Below are 21,164 nucleotides of genomic sequence, written 5' to 3'. Positions count from 1 at the left end.
AACACATCCTTTTTCATTTCGTTTCTTATTCCTCATTCTTTACTCTGTTTCCTCTTCTAACTATTCCTCTTCCTTCTTTTCACTCTTCAGTGTATTCATTCAAGAAGGTAAACAAGCTTCTATTTAGCTCCCTGACCAATATTATATCTGTGTCCTCCCCTCTCGTCCCCTCTCGTCCTCTCTCCTCCCCTCTCCTCCCCTCTCGTCCTCTCTCCTCCCCTCTCGTCCTCTCTCCTCCCCTCTCCTCCCCTATCGTCCTCTCTCATCCCCTCTCCTCCCTTCTTGTCCCCTCTCCTCCCCTCTCGTCCTCTCTCCTCCCCTCCTGTCCCCTCTCGTCTCCTCTCCTCCCCTCTCGTCCCCTCTCCTCTCTTCTCGTCTCCTGGTAAAGTGTGAATGCTTAGGATTCACACTTTACTCTGTCAACATGTTCGTAAATGGGAAATGAGAAAATGTGAGTAGCCTAAACGCCTCCGTGTGTAACGATGCTATATGATAATTTTAGTCATAATGTAATATCATCGAGCTGGGTACGATAATTCGACCCTGGGTACCGGTGTATGGTAGCATTGTAGTAAAAGCAGTGCCAGTGGGTGCCAGTGAGGTGAGACTGCAGGGCTGGTTGATCGAGTGGCCCTCTGTACGCTGCCTGGCTCGGTGGTGGTGTGTGTTGTGCTGGTGGTGTTGATGGTGGAGGTGGTGGTGGCATGAGACGGGTGCCGCTCTTCACGGACGGTACGTGTGTAGATACTGACATGTACAGATATAAAGAGACCATGGATCGTATTATAAGACATTTCGTAGCCCAAGAGCACCTATTTGACAAGGATTTCGTCGGAGTTGTGGGCATTTCCAGGAGCAGTTTTATGACCCTGGTGGTAGTTTGACCCTTCTTCTGTACCCTGAACCTGAAGAAACACTCATTAGAACCTGACTGACCCCCTCTTTGACCTTTATAAATAGCTGATGTGAAAAGCGAAAGTGTCTTATAATATCGACCTATGAGAGCTAGGTGGTGAAGTTATTGCATGTGTTAATTAGCGTAAGTGATGAGAGGGGAGAAAGAAATAAGGGTGGATGTGAGATTGCAGAACAAGATCAGTATGTGTGTGTGTTTATTGTGTAGTTTTAATAAACGAACACAGTCTTGTAGCTATTCCGTTGAGTGACATTTTTTTTCGTTTACAAGAAATGGAGAGGAATTGCATGTAATTGTATAATGCTAAACCGGAGACGTGATTTTTCTTTATGACAGGTGGTGATGATGGTAATTCAGGTGGTTGCTAGCAGCCTAGAGCCACAATCATCTAATGGACAGCAATAACAAAGTAATGATAAATGAATATAAAGTTTGGTAGGTTAGTTAGACTTTTCATTACGTCTAGAAAGATACTTGGAAGCAGAATGTTATTGTGATGGTTTGGGAAGTGGTTTAATTTGGCAATGGTGGTGGTGGTGGTGTAGTGGGAGATAGCAGTGGTGGTAGTGGTGTAGTGGGAGATAGTAGTGATGGTGGTGGTGTAGTGGGAGATAGAAGTGGTGGTAGTGGTTGGTGGTTACGCATTGTGGTAGTAAGGGGAAGGCTAAAAGTTAAAGAAAATCGTTTAAAAAAAATGGAAACTGCATAGATAGATTTTACTCAATCTCACAACAGTATAGGGTTTTGAGACCATGATTGCCAGTCCCCCCCCCTTTCCCTAATAGATGGTCGAGACGCCATTCGCCGGTGGTCGTGGTGGTGGTGGTGGGCCAGGTGGTTGGTAGTGGTTGTTGGTGTGGTGGTGGTGGTTGCTTCTTTCGTTATTTATAGACGGAGGTATTCTTATGTCGGGTCACCGTGCTGCTGTTGGCGCCAAGTGTGTGTGTGTGTGTGTGTGAAAAGAAGACATGTTGGCTGATGATGCGCATTAACTCCAGCGGGTTGTAATTTTCTGTCTCGCCGTATTTTCATCGACATGCACCTTATCAATACTCTTTAAATGTCTGTGATTTTTTTTTCTTTCCCTTCCTCCTCCGTACCATACATTAATTCATCCTGTGCTTCATAATTCTGATGACTGATTGACTGACATTACTGAAAAAAAAAGTAGAACAAACAGAAAAGGGAGGTATGATAGGCTACTCACCACACTACAGTTCTATTTCCCTCACTACCAGCATCACTAATCAGGAAGGCTGCGTGTTTTTTTTGTTTTTTTTTTATCCTCTTTGTGTATGGGAGAATAATGTTATTTTGAGTGTGTGTGAAATTCTTCAGCGCCATATTATGTGTGTGGGTTAGCGTGTCATGTCTATAGTTACAGAAGGGAACAGTAGTGGGGGGCTATTTTTGTGTTCCGGGGTGGGGCTTATGTCAGGAGGAGGTGCGGTGTGTGTGTGTGTGTGTGTGTGTTCACCATGGTTCGATCACGTGCAGGACTCATAACTGGGCAGGGAAACACACTCACCCGGTACCATATTTCCACCTGGATGTCACACTTACCCAATGAGTCGAAGATGAGCACGGAGGCCACGCGCAGCTTGAGCCTATGTCCAAAACTTTACCTTTACCTTGACTTGCCTGCTCACCTCACCTTCCCACCTGACCTACCTTGTTAGTGAAGCGTTAATAGCCTCCTGTCCCCCTCACCTGCCTTCCGTTTATTATTACTGGCTGCCTCCGCGTGGTGAAGTTGGCACTTGTTTATATACGGAACATATAGTCATTTGAAGGTATTTTAACAACGTGTGATAATGTAAATTCGTGGTATACCTCCTTGCATCGTGGCATTTTAATACGTAAGGTAATAGTTATGGAGTTTATCAAGATGCGAATGTGTCTGGTTGGCATCTTAGATCATAGGTTAACAGGTTTGAAGTCTTTATCAAGTTGCGTGTGTCATTATACAGACTGACATTAAAAACAGAACAAAACATAAAGTAATACATTTTTAAAGTCTACCAGAAGTCACGTGATGTTTTCCCTTACGATAGGTCATAGGTTAACAGGTTTGAAGTCTTTATCAAGTTGCGTGTGTCATTATACAGACTGACATTAAAAACATAACAAAACATAAGGTAATACATTTTTAAAGTCCACCAGAAGTCACGTGATGTTTTCCCTTCCTATCGTAATCATGTAGACTGGTGTTTTTTCCCTCTCATAATAGTGTATTGGTTATGCTTTTCTTTCCTATCGTAATAATATAGACTGGTGCTATTGATCCTTCTTTTCGTAATGATGTAGACGAGTGCTGTTTTCTTCCTATCGTAATAACGTAGACTGATGCTTTTCCTTTTTATCGTTATGATGTAGACTGGTGCTGCGTTTCTTATCGTAAAATAGAGGTTTTGCAGCTGACGTCATTAGTGGGGGTGCGGGGGTAGCGCGGGCCTGCACGGCCATCTTGGTGGTCAGTGGTGGTAGTCACTTATCAAAGCAAACCTTGGTGGCGGCTGCACAAGTGCTCTGTGTGTTCGTCATGGGATACGTATATGTTGGTCAGGTACTTGTCGACACTTGTAATCATGGGATAGACAAACACTGAATAAACTAAAGTCCGTATATTCTATGGAAAGTAACAGAGAAAGAACGAGTACGTACGTACGCGATACAGAGACGAGGTGAACTGGCCCCTGAGGCACTGCCAGCCTCTGAGGGGCGTATATATGTTGTGCGGTTGGATGTTCTAACCGACACGGGAGAGATGCTGTGTCATTTTATAGATTTCCAGCGAATCCAGAAGAGCGGGGTAAATGGATAGCAGCTGTGAGAAGGGAAAACTGGCGGCCGTCTGCTTCATCTCGACTCTGCAGTGCTCATTTTGTCAGAGGTAAATATTACAGGCAAGACTGACCAGATTATTACATGAGGTAACACTCATTTAGGTATTGCCCCGGGTCCCCTAGCTTACTGTGTGGCGGGGGATTACTCCGGAACGGGATTTACATGAGCTGGCGGAGGTAAACACGTATGGCGGCGCTCAAGCAGGGGAAGAAAATAGGAAAGGAAATTCAGTGGAGGCAAAGTGCACAGAGGGACAGAGCTCAGTGCTGGGTGAAGTATATGTGTACGCAAGGAAGTGACCAAGAGTGCGTAGTGTAAGGTGACTTGCCGTCACCTGCCCTCACCTGTCGTCACTTGCCCTCACCTGTTTGCCTGTGCCTGTGCTGCCTACCTGGGCATCACTGGTCAGCAACAGGAGATCGGCCAGGCAGAGGGACAGCCAGTCAACCGACCAGCCAGCCAGTCAGCCAAACAACCAATCAGCCACTCAACCAGCCAGCCAGTCAGTCAACCACCCAATCAGTCATCCAGTCAACCCGTCAGCCATCTAGTTGGTCAGTTAGACAGACAGTCAGTTTATCAATCAGCCAGCCAATCAACCCACCAGTCAACCAGCCAGCTCGACAGCCAGTCTACCAGTCTCCTCCAAAAGCACTGATTTTTTACGATGTATCTTAGCTTCGCAGCATTCTCAAGCGATCTCGCGTAATCACTTAACACAAATGATGCTGAAGGTCCTGCCATTTGCCCGCGGGTAGTGACTTAGGGATGGGGCACACGTGGTGCGTTTGCTCACTCTGCTGGGGAGGTGACCACCAGCGGGTTTGCAGACGACGCACAAGGTGCAGACGACGCTATTTCGTGACGTAACTGCAAAACCTCTATCTATACTGGTACCGTTTTCTTCCTGTCGTAATGTAGACTGGTGCTGCATGTCCCCTCTATCGTAGTAATATAGACTGATGCTGCGTTTCTTATCGTTAAATTATATACTGGTGCTGTTTTCTTCCTATCGTAGTAACGTAGACTGATGCTGCGTTTCTTATCGCTAAAATATATACTGGTGCTGTTTTCTTCCTGCCGTAATGTAGACTGGCCAGGTGCTGCTTGTTTCTTCAGTCGTAATAGTCTTGGCAGTTGTCAGCATTCACTTCGACGTAACCAACCATAATATGTCCGTATGCCAAGGTTCTCCTCCCCTCGCCCTCCCTCCCGTCCCCTTGCGTCACCACCTAGCTATACCATCATTACCTAGACACCGGACATCATCATCATCACCATCATCATTATTGTTGTCATTCTATCACCACCGCTACGTTATTCTCTCACCACTGTTTTCGCCATCACCACCACCATTACCGACATTACAGTTGCCATATTCATCACCATTATTAACGTCCTCATCACTAAACCATCACCACCACCAAAAAACAACAATAGCAAATAAAAACAACAACATCACCACCACTACCACCACCACCACCACTACCACGATCACCGCTTCTACCACCACCACCACCACCTTTTTGGCCACGCCGGTACACACGTGGTGCCAGCAGCAAGCCACCTGTGTTAATAATAAGCGTCTGACAGGTGGTGTTGTGTTGCTGTGTCTGGTGTTTTTAGGTGTTGCTGAATGGTTACGGGTGAAATTCTTTGTGTGATGTGTGAAGTGTTACGAAGAGTTGCGTTTTTTTTTGTGTGTGTGTGTGTGGCACGAAATGTTATAAAAGAATGTTTGATTGTTTGGCAACTTTACTTATTTTATTCGTTTATTTGTTTATGTGATGAGGCGGCTGAGGGAATAGGTGAAACATGAGATTCTCGCGTCTGTGTGAAATATGAACGGGTATTAATATTATCTTCAGGGATTCATATTTCTTGGGCCAAAACACTAGTCATAAAGAAACTAAAGTAGGTACACCGTGTTTCATTATTATTATTATTATTATTATTACTATTATTACAAGGTCTTCCCAATTTGGCATATATGTTTGCTATAAAATAAAATAAAGTTAATCGCATAATGCAGGAAGTATCGAATGTGTGTCTGTGTGTGTGTGTTTGCCAAAATCACCCATGACAGGGATGAACCTTACCCAACTACTAGTAACCTTGACCTCTCCGTCACCCAGGAAGAAAGGGACAGGAGGAAGGATGAGAGATGGAGAAAGAGCAAGAATGGTGCGCCGTACCAGCTGTTCCCTCCTCCTCTTCCTCCCAACAGCATGCAGCCACCACGCCACATGTCTCCGGTCTCTTCTGCATCTCATTTCCTCATTGCCTGCTACCTCTCATCTTTATCGCTTCTTGGCAGGACTACAAGCACAGCGGGACAGCGAGGGACGCACAGACACAGCCACGTCACCTTCGCAAGCATCAACAACCTCACACAAACAGTCGCAGGTCGCTAAGCAGACATCTTTAAGTTTACGACATTTTAACGGAGGTCATGACTGTTTGGAGCCCCGATCAGCACAACGCTCCTGCTACTAGTGTCCTCTGGTTCCCTGGGACGTCTACAACAGCCCTCCACCCTCTACACGTGTATCTGTATCTGTCTGTCTGTAATGCTGCCGCTGAGACATCTTTGGTGATCACGTCCTCGTCTTCGTCCTCCTTCATCTCCTCTCCCTGACGCACTAATTCGATTTCTTCCCCTCGTGAAGTTTGCTTTCTCCTCCTCATCCTCCCCCGCCAGCAGCGCCGTCGAAGAGGATGGCGACGAAGAGGCTACTGACCCCCTATAAGAGGCTTGGAATCGATGTCGTCACCCCCGTTAGGTTGTGGAATGAGAAGGGTGCGTAACTGCCACTCAACACCACCCCTCCCCTTCCCCCTTCCCCAGTCTTCCCCTTAGCTATGCACAAGGTATCCATTGCAGCTTGATTCCCCCCATCCCCCCATCCCTTGTCCCCCCTCCCATATCCTCCCCAATTTGGCAAACCTACCGAGGCCATGCACAAGGGATCTATTACAGCCTGATTTCCCCATCTCCTCCCTACCATCCCCCATTTTCCCCTCCTCCCGAAACCAATGTTGAGTTTCACTAAGAGGTATTGCTTCTTGTGTTATTTCATTTATCCTTTTCTTTTGTTTTCCTTCCCTGCAACACCACGTGCGAGACCATGAACCGCAAGGACAGCACGTTTTCATTCTGAGTTTCCCGTTTTCTTTAACCAGGTGACATCGGGGTTGCCCAATCTACAGGTGTGCTTACTGCTATCAAGGACTAGTTCTCGGGTGTTTATCTCTTTTCCTTAGGCGGGGTTCCCACTATTCCGTTTTCACGGATCCGTCGACCGTCAGTGACGTCATCAGCGGAGCCCGGGCCTCGCGCGGAGCCCGTCCATGCAGTGAACGCGAGTTAACTTTTGGGTCCGTAACGGCGGTGGTGGTGCCAGTCCAGTGATGTTGAATATTCTACATATCATGAAAATATGAAACAGAAGTACTTAGCTACAAAATAACATATACAAGAAGTCGTTGTGGTTAATGCTATCCATATGTTTTTCAACAAATGATGAGCGATGGACTGCCGGAGTGGATCATCCGTGACGGGCGGCCGCTGTTTGGCTGACGTCATTTTGACGTCATTAACGTCGACGGATCCGTCAAGACGGAATAGTGGGAACCCCGCCTTACTCTCCCCACCATGTCTCCCCGTTTTATTCCCTCTCCCCCTTTCTCTCCCTCCCTATAGCTCCCCCTCTCCCGTATAGGCCTATTTTCCCCTTCCTCCTTTTTACGGTTTTTCAAGACATCGCCGTGGAGTGCGTTAACAACACCCATAATGCACCTGTCCGTCTGTCTGTCTGCCTGTCTTATCCGTTTTCAGGGGCGTAACTAAAGGTTTGGAATCCACGTGGATGGGGGGGAGGGATAACTGCTTCTTCAAGGGCCCCCTCCAATATTAAGGTATTTTGCGAAGGGCCTCACATCCCTCCCGTAAGGTTTTGGATTCACTGAAAAATAAAAATCCGGGGATATTCGTTTCTGTCTCCCGCTCTCGTTGCAGACACACGACTCTTCACAAACAGACCCCCTCCCCTCATTCTCCCTTGGTTACGCCCTTGACTGTTTCCCTCCCTCACTCCCGTTTTCTCTTTTACTATTTCCCCTTCTCCCGTTTTCCCTCCTTGGCACTCATCTCGTTATCCTTTTACAGAGTCGAGAAGATTTGCAGCGGGTACTCAATTAGCCAACTTTTCAAGACTAATATCTCCCTTTCCCCCAGTTTACTTTGCTCCCTCCGTCCCCTGAGAATATATTAATGTGTGTTGTTATTGATTTATCTTTTTATAGTGGTGTGTGTGTTTGTATACGTTTGTACTTATACGTATCTCCCTCTCACAGGCAGCATGAGATGTGTGTTTGAATCTCTTTACTGGTGTCTTTAATAATGCGTGTACCCCCCACCCCCCCAACGCCCTATTTCTGCTCCTCGAACTCCCAACAAATAAATTCTTAGTGCGTGAACTTCCAATTACCTTCTAGTTCCCTTATGTCTATAATCTCAAAGCGTGATATCTCTCTCAACATCTTTCTCTCCCCCTCCCCCCCCAACCCGTCCCCCCAACGCCCTATTTCTGCTCCTCGAACTCCCAACAAATAAATTCTTAGTGCGTGAACTTCCAAGCCTCTAGTTCCCCATCCCAAATCCCCTGTGTCTATCATCTCAATGCGTGATAGCCCGCTCAACATCTTTCCCCCCCCCTCCCCCCCGCCCCCCATCGGCTGTTTATCACCATTCCCTGAAGATTCTCCCCAACTCTCCTTGTACGATCCCCTTGACGCTCGATTTTATTATATTATTTCTCCCTCCCCCCATCTCTCTCTTCCTCTCCCACTTGTTTCCCCTTCTCAGCTCTCCTCTTCCCTTATCTTTCTTTCCTCTATCTCTCTTTTCTCCTCATATCTTCCATTTCTCTTCCTGGCCTTAACCTTCATTCCTCTATCACTCCTCTCTCTCCATGTCTTCCCTTTCTCTTCCTCCCCTTAACTTTCCTTTCTCTCCATATCTTCAATTTCTCTTCCTCCCCTTAACTTTCCTTCCTCTTATCTCTCCTTTCTCTCCATATCTTCCATTTCTCTTTCTCCCCTTAACTTTCCTTTCTCTCCATATCTTCAATTTCTCTTCCTCCCCTTAACTTTCCTTCCTCTTATCTCTCCTTTCTCTCCATATCTTCAATTTCTCTTCCTGGCTTTAACTTTCCTTCCTCAATCTCTCCTTTCTCACCATCTCTTCCATCTCTCTCCCTACCCTTCACTTTCATTCCTCTATATCTCCTTTATCTCCATCTCTCTTCCTACCTTTTCCGTCCATATCTTTCCTTCCTCCCTCATCCCTCCATCCCCAGTGTCAATAAGTGATCACTATACACCAACCAACCCTCTGGCCTCACCACCTCACCTCACCTCACCTTCGCCCACCCGTCCAGACATCGGCGCGAAGGTCGTTGATGGTCGCGTGAAGTTCGTCGAGGAGGAGAAAGATCCCAACCACGTCTACGGCCACTGGCACATCCTCCCTGACCTCCTTCTCGAGCGCATCTTCCAGTACCTCACGCTGTCCGAACGGTACACGGCGTCTCAGGTGTGTGGGCGCAGGTGTTCGGCGATGTGGGAGGGCATGTTTATCTCTTCTTATTCTTCAGTGGTTGAGAGCCGAGTGAAAGGTCATTCCGTAGTCAACAACGAAAGAGACTCGCAACCGGGGATGAGGATGGTATGTGCTTGGGAGATGGATGAGTTGGGGTTGGTTCAGGGGGCTTGGGAGATGGATGAGTTGGGGTTGGTTCAGGGGGCTTGGGAGATGGATGAATAGGGGTTGGTTCAGGGGGCTTGGGAGATGGATGAGTTGGGGTTGGTTCAGGGGTGGGTGGGTGGGATGGAAGAGGCTTTGTTTTGTGTTTCATCTACTGCTTCACTTGTTGCTTCATTCGTTTGCTTCAGATACCTTCGAGAGTCTTTGGTGTGTGTTTTCTTGATATTGTTTTGGAGTGTTTCGATTTTCATACTTTATATATTTAATGTGTCTGTGTTTCTTCTACTGCTTCGCTTGCTGCTTCATTCATTTACATAAGGTCAACAAGACTCAACATAGCTTTCAAGTACTCTGTGTGTGTGTGTGTGTGTGTGTGTGTGTGTGTGTGTGTGTTGATATCATTTTTGAGGTGTTTCGCTTTTCGTACTTAATATATTTAATGTGTTAGTGTGATTCCCCCTTTGCTTCATTCGCTGCTTCGTTCATTTTCTCAAGCGCAACACACCTTCAAGAACTTTACGTGTTTTTGTTAAGTTTTGCTGGTTTTATTTTGGAGTGTTTATGTACTGCGTCCCCCCCCCCCCCCCCCACACACACACACACTTGTTTCACCATTTGCTTCATTCGCTGCTTCGTTCATATTCTCAAGCGCAACAACACACCTTCAAGAACTTGGCACCGTACGTGTTTTGGTTAAGTTTTCTTGTTATCGGTTTGGAGTGTTTCTGTACGGCGTATCCCCCCCCCCCCCATCCCACCACCACTACCACCACACACACACACACACACACACACACACACACACACACACACACACACACACACACACACACACTTGTTTCACCATTTGCTTCATTCGCTGCTTCGTTCATATTCTCAAGCGCAACAACACACCTTCAAGAACTTGGTTAAGTTTTCTTGTAATCGTTTTGGAGTGTTTCTGTATGGCGTTTCTCCCCATCCCCCTTCTGCAGGTGTGCGTCAACTGGAGCAATGCCTTCCACTTCCCGCGGGTCTGGTACACCTTCGAACTCCACGACACGCTGCTCACCAAGAGGAAGTTCAACTACTGTGCGGGATGGCAGGTGTGTGTGTGCGTGTGTGTGTGTAATCGGGTGTAGGGAGTGTGTAAGGGAGCATGGAGAGGGTGTTTGAGGGTGTATGGAGAGGTAATGGGCCAAATGGGGTATAGGGAGGGTGTAAACTAAAAGGGTGTGTGTGTGTGTGTGTGTGTGTGTGTGTGTGTGTGTGTGTGTGTGTGTGTGTGATGATCACCGTTTTATTTTCGTTTTCTATGCTTTATCTTCATTCCTTATCTTTTGTTAACATTTTCTTTAAAGTATTTTCTAACCTAATCAACTTTATTTGTCCCCTATGTCCACTTCATATGTCTTAACCTAGCTCAATTTTTTTCTCATTTTTTCCTGCGATATTCTCTGATAATCTCCCTTTTTTTATTTTGGTGGCTTTCTCTCTCTCTCTCTCTCTCTCTCTCTCTAAACCCTCTTCGATCTCTTCCTCTCTCTCTCTCCTCTCTCTCCCTGTCTCTCTTGTAACCCCTCTTCTTCCCTCTCTCTCCTCCTCTGGTAACCCCTCGTCTCCCCCTCAGAAACTCCTGGACCACATCCGCACCAGCGTCTTCCTCACCAAGAAGGGCTCCCACATCCGCACGCTCATCTTCCAGCCCATGAGTAACCTGTTCAACCTCTACGAGTTCCTCAACATCGCCCTCTACCTGCACCGCAACTGTCCGGGCACCTTAGACTTCGTACACACGGTCAGGTGAGGCCAAGGTTAGGTAAGGTTAGGTTATGTTAAGTCAGATTAGCTTGGGTTGGGTTACGTTTGGTGAGGTGAGGTGAGGTTAGGTTAGGTTAGGTAAGGTCAGGTCAGGCTAGCTTGGGTTAGGTTATAGATTGGGTCATGTTATGTTATGTTAGGTTAGGTCAGGTTAGCTTGGGTTAGGTTCAAGGGGTCTATAGAGAGTCCTGGAGTGAATTTCTGTTAGGCCTGTGTTCTCTCAGATGCATTCAGCTCATCGCAATGTATAATTATTTCCATTGGTCACAAAGGAGATTAGTCAGTTTCCCTCTATTAGTTTTTTTTCTCGCATTTTTGGTGCAGAAGTCTTGTTGAACTATCTATCTTTCACAAGGATATAGAAAGGGGGAAGGGGGTGTAGGGAGAGTGTAATGGGGTGTAGAGAGGGTGTATTGGGGTGTAGGGAGTGTGTAAGGGAGCATAGAGAGGGTGTTTGAGGGTGTATTATAGGTAATGGGGTATAGGGAGGGTGTAAACTAAAAGGGTGTAGGGTGGATGTAGACTCTTTTAACCTATATCCTCTATTACCCATATCCTTCCTATCTCCCTTACTTCAACACCTCCATTTTTCTTCCCTCCCTCCCGCTCCAGGTTCCAGTTCGCCTGCCACGTGACGGAGCGCTCGGAGGAGGTGGTGTTCGGCACGGGCGGGCAGATCCTGGCCATGTTCAAGGAGGTGATGGGCGTGTTTGCCATGCTGCACACACTGGAGCTGCGCGACCTGCTGCTGGAGGGTGGCGAGGGGCTGCACCTGCTGGACGACGTAAGGGGGAGGGAGCGAGGGGCGGCGAGGCTGTACGGAAGGTGGAGGTTAGGAAGACAGTAGAAGTTAGGTAGACGGTAGAGGTAGATAAATAGGAGTTAGATAGACAGTAGATAAATAGGAGTTAGATAGACAGTAGAGGTAGATAAATAGGAGTTAGATAGACAATAGATAAATAGGAGTTAGATAGTAAAGTTAGGTTAATAGGAGTTAGATAGATAGTAGAAGTTAGATAAATAGGAGTTAGATAGACAGCATTAGAAAATAGGAGTTGGATAGACAGTAGAAGTTAGATAAATAGGAGTTAGATAGACAGTATTAGAAAATGGGAGTTAGATAGACAGTAAAGTTAGATAAATAGGAGTTAGATAGACAGCATTAGAAAATAGGAGTTGGATAGACAGTAGAAGTTAGATAAATAGGAGTTAGATAGACAGTATTAGAAAATGGGAGTTAGATAGACAGTAAAGTTAGATAAATAGGAGTTAGATAGACATTATTAGAAAATAGGAGTTGGATAGACATTAGAAGCTAGATAGGTAGGAGTTAGATAGACAGTAGAAGTTAGATAAATAGAAGTATAATGATAATAGAAAAAAAAATAAAGAAAATAAAAAAATAGCTAAAGAAAATAAAGGTTAGGTAGACAATATACATTAGAGAAATAGTAGTTAGGTAGACAATAGAAGTTAGATAGACTATAGAAGTTAGATAGACTATAGAAGTTAGATAGACTGTAGAAGTTAGATAGACTGTAGAAGTTAGATAGACTGTAGAAGTTAGATAGACTGTAGAAGTTAGATAGACTGTAGAAGTTAGATAGACAATAGAAGTTAGATAGACTGTAGAAGTTAGATAGACTGTAGAAGTTAGATAGACTGTAGAAGTTAGATAGACTGTAGAAGTTAGATAGACTGTAGAAGTTAGATAGACTGTAGAAGTTAGATAGACTGTAGAAGTTAGATAGACAATAGAAGTTAGATAGACTGTAGAAGTTAGATAGACTGTAGAAGTTAGATAGACTGTAGAAGTTAGATAGACTGTAGAAGTTAGATAGACTGTAGAAGTTAGATAGACTGTAGAAGTTAGATAGACTGTAGAAGTTAGATAGACTGTAGAAGTTAGATAGACTGTAGAAGTTAGATAGACTGTAGAAGTTAGATAGACAATAGAAGTTAGATAGACTGTAGAAGTTAGATAGACTGTAGAAGTTAGATAGACAATAGAAGTTAGATAGACTGTAGAAGTTAGATATACTGTAGAAGTTAGATAGACTGTAGAAGTTAGATAGACTGTAGAAGTTAGATAGACTGTAGAAGTTAGATAGACTGTAGAAGTTAGATAGATTGAAGTTAGATATACTGTAGAAGTTAGATATACTGTAGAAGTTAGATAGACTGTAGAAGTTAGATAGACTGTAGAAGTTAGATAGACTGTAGAAGTTAGATAGACTGTAGAAGTTAGATAGACTGTAGAAGTTAGATAGATTGAAGTTAGATATACTGTAGAAGTTAGATATACTGTAGAAGTTAGATAGACTGTAGAAGTTAGATAGACTGTAGAAGTTAGATAGACTGTAGAAGTTAGATAGATTGAAGTTAGACTGTAGAATCCAATAATGCCCTCTAGACAAATTATGGGCCTGAGAATGTCAATAGAGATTAGATACAAGTTAAATTGAAAATATAAAGAAAGAAAATAGATGCTAGATGGGCAATAGAAGGTAGATAAATAGAAACTCAATAGACAATAGAAGTTAGATGGACAAATATACCTGAGACATAATAAGAACAGAGAAAGCAGATGGTAAATAACTTAACACTCGGGAGCTTCCACAATTAGTATAACCATTTTTTTTTTTTGTCACCACCTTACTTCTCTTCATATTGTTCTCGTTTTTGTATATGTTCTTGTTCTATACTTCTTCTTCTTCTTCTGGGTATTTTTCACTTTTCCTCCACCCCCCTTCTTCTTCTTCTTCTTTATATCCCTCTCCCTCCGCAGGTGTGTGTGACGTGCTGCGAGACACTCAAGACACTGGTGCTCATCAACCTCACCAAGATGAGCCACACACTCATCCACCCCGCCGCCTTTGTCAACCTGGAAACACTCATCATCTCCCCGCAGGTGTGATGACTTAATGGAATTGTGATGACTTAATTATTTGGTGGTGGTGATGACTGATGGACTTCCTGGGGTTGTGACTGATGACTAAATGATTTGGTGGTGGTGATGAAGCTGGGGGGTTTCTCTTGAAGATGTTATGGTCTATCTGGGGTTGTATTTCATTTGAAGTTAGATGTTCCCCATGATGTTAAAAATTGTCTTGCAGTTTATTGAGGAATCTTTGGAGCGTGTCACAGTGAAAGGGACAAGATTATAGTCACTTAAGGTAGAATAATTGATCGGAGGTTCATATTGGTAGTGATTGTACTATGCAAAATCCTTCACATGTATTTCCCATCTCTGCTTAAAACAAAAATGTGATATAGGTATGTTTAGGAAATTACCCAGTGATCACCACATAACAATCTCACCTTGGGGTAGAAAAAGATGGAGGTAGGAAAATATATAGGATGATCTTCACCACTTATAAATCTCCCATCATGAGCTAGGAAAAAAAAAAAAAAAAAAAAAAAAATCCATTAAAAAAAAAGAAGACAGCCCAACTCTCAGGTTAAAACAAAAATGATGCTAAGTAATAAAATCTCTTCTTCCCCTTCATCCAGAACATAAGCGATGACCTGCTGGATCTGATGGGCCAGTCCAACCTGCGGAACCTCCACATCGTGCAGAACAAATATACGCAGCACGGCAAGTCGCTGGGCTACCGCGTGTGGAAGGCGTGCCGGCGCGCCAACCCCCGCCTGCGCGTCCACCTGTGCCTGGAGGGCCTGTGCAAGAGGGAGATCATCTGGCAGCCCCGCGCACCCGTCAAGAGTATTGTGTATGACTCGCCCTATTCCAAGGTGTGCTGAGTGGCCAGGGTGAAAGTTAACCTCGTGTTATCCTGACCCCATATCTGCAGTACTTTTATCCATCCCAGCTTGCATCCATCATCTCCTATTCCATTTCATTCTAAATAATACCATTGCTGAAAAATGTACTAAAACTTGGTTATTCTTACCTATTTTGCTGTCTCCTAATGACTGTTTTTTAATTCACGTGTGTGTATTCACCTAGTTGTAGTTTTACAGGGCCTGGGCTTACGCTTGTGTAGCCCATCTCCATATCTGTATTTGTCCAACTTTTCCTTATTTGTCCAACTTTTCCTTAATTTGTCCAACTTTTCCTTAAATAACAGAAAACTGTGTGTGTGTGTGTGTAATTTACTATTCACCATGGTCTGACCACACACTATACTCACAATCACCTTGTCTCTGCATCGCCTCAGATCAGCCCACGCATCATGATGGCCTCGGTGGAGATGTACAGAGGAGACTTGGAGGTGTACGCCCACATGCAGCTGCCGCGCTTCCACATGCCCTCCTCCTTCCACGACCGCGCCGACTCCTCCCTCGTCCTCCTCGTGCGACAGTGCCCCTACATAAACACCCTGGTAACGGCACTGCTGGTGATGATGATGATGAGTACGTGAGCATCTACGAGTATGAACATTTTAACATAAACAGGATTGTGCTTAGTCTTTTTCTCTCTCCCTCTCTCATCTTCAGGTGGTGAGGGAGAAGGTGTCCACAGCAACCGTCCTCCTCCTCGCACACACAGCCAAGAATCTTGTTTATTTCTATGTCCGCAGGAATGCCATCATGCTCAAGGTAATTAATCCGTCCGCTGCGATTGACACGGATTTGGCCTTCACTGGTAGCCTGGTAACATATAGTCCCAGGTCTTCCTCTGCCTCTGTGGTGGATAGTGGAGTGTTTCCCATGTGGTATTGGTATGCTGGATATCCCCTCCCAAGGTGCATGACTTTACATTTTTCTTCACTGAATTGTAGCAGCCACTTTTTGTTCCATTCCTGTAGCTTGGTGATGTCTTCTGGTAGGAAATCCGCAGTCAAGAGGTTAATGGTTCTAGTTCTTTCAGTTTCTCTCCTTGGTTTGTTTGTGAATTATTTTTTTTTCTTTGCTTGAAGTTTGCTCGTGTGATATGTTTCTCTTTGGATGAAGTTTGCTTGTGGATCTTGTTTCTTTTTCCTATTTTTTTGTGATTTGTTGACTTGTGTTCATTGGTAATACATAGAATACATTGGTCTCTGCTTGAAATATATAGTCGTGAAGATTAGTAAGTATAAATGATTCTCGTTTTGCTATTCATTTTTCTTATTTGTTGACTGATGTTCATTGCCAGTACGTAAAACACATCCGTCTGTTTGAAATACATACAGTTGTGAATATTCGTACGTATAAACCGCTCTTGGGATCTGCAGGCAGACTGGCCCTACAACCCTGACTGGACGCCGGAGTTCTATGCGTGGCTGTGCAAGAACGCGCGCTCCTACCAGGCCATGGAGAGGGAGGTGTCGCAGATCCTGGGGCACCGCTGGCAGGCGCTCACCGACAAGCAGTTCAAGATGGTCAAGCTCAACCTCAACAAAAGCCTCTACATTTAAGCTTAGAGCCAAGAAAGGGTCAGGAGGTGCAGGGCTGAGGTGAGGTGAGGTAAGGTGAGTTTGTAAGGAGATGATAGAGTTGAATTCTTTTGTAATGAGGTTCAGAGGTTTAGAATTTGTTTAGACTTTAGAAGATGGGTGGATTGAGCGCTGAATAATTTTGTTGGGATGAGGTTGAGTCTTCTTGAGGTGGGGTTGAGAATGAGAAGCTAGTTTAGTCATGAAGTTGAATACTATTGTTGAGGTTTAGAGGTTCAGAGGTTAATTTAAAGATGGTTAGGATGGAGTTAGTAAATTCTGCTGTTAATGTGGAGTTGAGAATAATGAGTTTGTAAAGGATTGATGGAGTTTAACACTTTTTATTGAGGTGAAGTCTAAAGGTTCAGAGGTTCATGTAAGGATGGTTAAGATGGAGTTGAGTTCTTTCCTTACGGCGTTGAATTCTTTTAATGGGATGAAGATGAAGGGAGTTATAGCGATGAGGATGATGATGATGATGGTGGTGGTGTATATATAATTCTCTATCTTGTCGGCAGTATGATGGTGTTAAACGCACTTGCTGGTGATGAGTCTGTTGTGGTTTTGTATATGTTGAAATGGAGTTGAGCGGTTGTGCAGATGAAAATTTTACCCATGTTGAATTCTGTTATCGGTAACTTGATGTGATGTTGAATTATCCTAACGGTAATGGTCTGAGAGTGTTGATGTAGATGCCAAGGAGGAGGTGGTGTTGAAGGGTCGTAGATGGAGGTCATGATGGTGCTATTAGGTGATGAGAGTGGAAGGTGGTGTTGAAGATGCCGTGGTCATGATGGTGCTATTAGGTGATGAGAGTGTTGATGTAGATGCCAAGGAGGAGGTGGTGTTGAAGGGTCGTAGATGGAGGTCATGATGGTGCTATTAGGTGACGAGAGTGGTGATGTAGATGCCGAGGAAGAGGTGGTGTTGAAGGGTCGTAGATGGAGGTCATGATGGTGCTATTAGGTGACGAGAGTGGTGATGTAGATGCCGAGGAAGAGGTGGTGTTGAAGGGTCGTAGATGGAGGTCATGATGGTGCTATTAGGTGATGAGAGTGGTGATGTAGATGCCGAGGAAGAGGTGGTGTTGAAGGGTCGTAGATGGAGGTCATGATGGTGCTGTTTTATATTTGTTGATCCGTTTGACAGTAGATTAATTTCTTTGCTCACTTCCATTCCTTACAGGCCCATCTATCTCTCTATCTATCCTTGTATCTGTCTACTTTACTGTTTATTTATTTTTTTATCTAACTAAATTCTTGGATGTATGACGTTGTATCTTGTTATCTTTTTGTCGGTGTGATGCTCGGAGTTAAGATAAGGCTGAAAACGAAGGACTATTGGTTGTGACGCCGCTGTTAATCATTGTATATATTTTTCTTTTTTTGCGGTTAAGAGTTTACGTATTGTTAGGTTGATATTTTTTTATATTTTGTGATACTCAAATGTGATGTCAAGTGCTTCTTTTTAGTGAGTTTTTATATTCATTAAGTCTCTCTGCTATGAATGTTAATATCGTGGTTCTTAGATCGGTATTATGACACTTTCACTTCTCACATCAACTACGTATTTATAAAGGTCAAAGAAAGGATCAATTAGGTTTTAATGAGTGTTTCTTTAGGCTCATGTTGCAGAGGAAGGGTCAAACTACCACCAGGGTCATGAAACTACTCCTGGAAATGCCCTCAACTCATACGAAAGCCTTGTCAAATAGGATCTATCGGGTTCTAATGAGTGTTTCTTTAGGCTCATGTTGCAGAGGAAGGGTCAAACTACCACCAGGGTCATGAAACTACTCCTGGAAATCCCCTCAACTCGTACGAAAGCCTTGTCAAATAGGATCTATCGGGTTCTAATGAGTGTTTCTTTAGGCTCATGCTACAGAGGGTCAAACTACCACCAGGGTCATAAAACTACTCCTGGAAAAGCCTTGTCAAATATGTGAACTTGGGTGACAAAATGTTTTCAAATACGACCCAGAGAGTACCCATGCAAACCTTTAGCCAGTTAATGATGCTTGAAGGTTAATGATGCTTGAGTTTTAGGGCCAAGACCAGGAGGAGAGTATCGAAACACCTTTCCTGATGTTGACCTCTCTTCTGACCTCCCAATCTCTTTTGTATATTGAGTTTTAGGGCCAAGACCAGGAGGAGAGTATCGAAACACCTCTCCTGATGTTGACCTCTCTTCTGACCTCCCAATCTCTTTTGTATATCGAGTTTTAGGGCCAAGACCAGGAGGAGAGTATCGAAACACCTCTCCTGGAATTCACCTCTCTTCTGACCTCTCAATCTTTTTTGTATATCGAGTTTTAGGGCCAAGACCAGGAGGAGAGTATCGAAACACCTCTCCTGATGTTGACCTCTCTTCCGACCTCCCAATCTTTTTTTCTTTTGTGGAGCAGCACTTAGCAGGCTTCTTTTTTTTATTTTTTTCCCTTGAGCTGCCTCCCTTCTGTAAAAAAGAAAAGAAAAAAGAAAAGGTGAAATAGTCAAAGATGTCCCTCTGTTGAATGTAAATATCTTGGCTCCAAACAAACCATCAGCTACTTAAGGATGTCTGGGAGCACTATCACCTGATTTTTCAAAGGTGATATCTGTATTTAGCAACAGTCCTGTGTGTCTGTTTTGGGTTTTTTACTTCCATTTTTGGGACAAGAGTTAGTTAGAGGTGCTGGAATGTCACAAAGTTAAGTTGACATAATACAAACTCGGTCATAAGAAGCGATATAAAAAACAACAAACCCAACTAATCGCATCCTGAAAAATGGGTCACAAAAGACAGATCAGCCACACATTGAAGAATAGTATACCATGTTTAACCCGGTAGCTGCGGGGATCATGTGTCTTAAAGGCCCCTCTGAGCGAATTGATGAGAAAAAATCATCACTCACGCAAGTCACTATACAAAAGATTACAATGCATTTGTAATCAATCGTTGCATCCTCTACTTTTTTTGGTTTATGTCAAGGCAAAAATTTGGCCCGTCGCTGGTATGCGGTAAAGCCACAGATTTGGCCCATAGCAGCGGGTTAAAAAATCAGGCGTATTGTTTAAGGAGGTGAGACAGGTAGAGGTCTTGTGTTATAGACTTTTCCTCACTGTGACTGAAACTTTTAAGGGGAATTTAGTATATTTCTTTTATCTGATCTCAATTCTCTGACATCCCCAAGTAAAGGAAGGGACTGTATAGTGGTGCATCACAGTGCTGTTCAAACTTTGTACCCCTTCCCAACTTATTTTATCGTCAAGTACCTTTATGATCGATTAAAGTGAATATTTATTATTTGCTCCTGATTTTGAACTGCAGATTTAACCCCTTGGATGCAGATTTCCTACAAGAAGACCTCACCAAGTTACAGGACTGGAACAAAGAGTGGCTGATACAATTCAATGAAGAAAAATGTCGTCATGCACCTTGGGAGGGGAAATCCAGCATACCAATTCCACATGGGAAACACTCCACTATCCACCACAGAGGTAGAGAAAAACCTGGGAGTATATGTTTGTTACCAGGCTACCAGTGAAGGCGAAATCCGTGCCAATCACAGCGGAGGGGTCAATAGCTTACCATGTTAAGAGCCAACATTTATCCCCTCAAAGTACAGTTCGTAAGGTTCAGTCCCTCGCGAAATTCAGCCAAGTTGTGTTTTCACAGTCTGTCGCCCAAAACTCATCAGCTGGACATTCTGGTCACCTCCATACATCTGCTTGTCATTTCTGCTGCACGTCACCTCTTCTACGCAGCTCCTCTTGGCCATAGAGTTTTGTTTTCTAGAACTCTTCATAAGCTCCAAAGTCTACCCCACAAAACACATAAGGTGAAAATTTCTGCTGCATGGTCACCAACTTCTACTCAAGTTTCCCATTGGCCATGAAGTTTTATATATTCTAGAACTGTTTTTAAGTGTCAAGGTCTGTCCTCCAAAACATATCAGCTTGTCATTTCTACTTCATCGTCACCCCAACTCAAGAACTTCGACTCTCCTTATTTATCATCCGAGAGGTCCAGTAATTCTGAGTCTGGGGTTCAACTTTCCATTCTCAACAGATAAACGTAACACACTAAGCAGTTGATTAAAGGTTATAACGTGTACTGCTTAATCAAACATTCTACCACTTTGACATATCTATTCAGGAGAGGAAAAGGAATTGTGATTAGCATGTATTACTCTATTTTATTGTCTCTAGTCTTTTGTTTAAGTACACTAAACTAGCTTTTGTATGAGTGAGCGTGGTGTTTTTACAGGCATCTGTCACCACTCAAAGCATGAAGCCAAGGGAGTGGCCATCAGTAGGACAAGCCAGTGAAGTGATTGGGGCAGGGTAGGACAGGGGCAGGCAGGGTAGGGTTGGACAAGGAATGGGAAAACAGGGCAGGGCAGGGGAAGGTTGAACAAGGAATGGGAGGACAGGGGAGGGCAGGGTAAGGATGAACTGGTAAAGGGAGTACTCGATAG

The 21,164-nt window shown here is 44.2% G+C and overlaps 1 protein-coding gene across 14 annotated transcripts; it reads left to right on the top strand.

Annotated features, from left to right (window-relative positions):
* The first annotated feature begins 570 nt into the window (after nucleotides 1-570).
* Nucleotides 571-19,990, top strand: LOC127007758 (uncharacterized). 14 transcript variants are annotated; one of them, XM_050879039.1, is made up of 13 exons: nucleotides 571-732; nucleotides 6,081-6,563; nucleotides 9,205-9,359; nucleotides 10,505-10,615; nucleotides 11,140-11,312; nucleotides 11,943-12,114; nucleotides 14,119-14,241; nucleotides 14,844-15,083; nucleotides 15,509-15,673; nucleotides 15,789-15,890; nucleotides 16,505-17,456; nucleotides 17,512-17,572; nucleotides 17,813-19,990. In XM_050879039.1, exons 2-11 carry the CDS (start codon nucleotides 6,482-6,484, stop codon nucleotides 16,685-16,687), a joined length of 1,506 nt encoding a protein of 501 aa, XP_050734996.1. In that variant the 5' UTR covers nucleotides 571-732; nucleotides 6,081-6,481; the 3' UTR covers nucleotides 16,688-17,456; nucleotides 17,512-17,572; nucleotides 17,813-19,990. The 14 variants fall into 14 exon arrangements, with proteins under 14 accessions (XP_050734996.1, XP_050734995.1, XP_050734991.1 ...); XM_050879038.1 differs by having other exon boundaries at nucleotides 17,512-17,591; nucleotides 17,752-19,990; XM_050879034.1 differs by having other exon boundaries at nucleotides 17,512-17,591; nucleotides 17,672-19,990.
* The last annotated feature ends 1,174 nt before the right edge of the window (nucleotides 19,991-21,164 follow it).

Source organism: Eriocheir sinensis, chromosome 36, assembly GCF_024679095.1.
Source record: "Eriocheir sinensis breed Jianghai 21 chromosome 36, ASM2467909v1, whole genome shotgun sequence".
In the NCBI taxonomy this organism is placed as follows: Eukaryota; Metazoa; Arthropoda; class Malacostraca; order Decapoda; family Varunidae; genus Eriocheir; species Eriocheir sinensis.
Note: the sequence above shows the minus strand (reverse complement) of the source record. Positions and strands in the feature narration are given on the sequence as shown.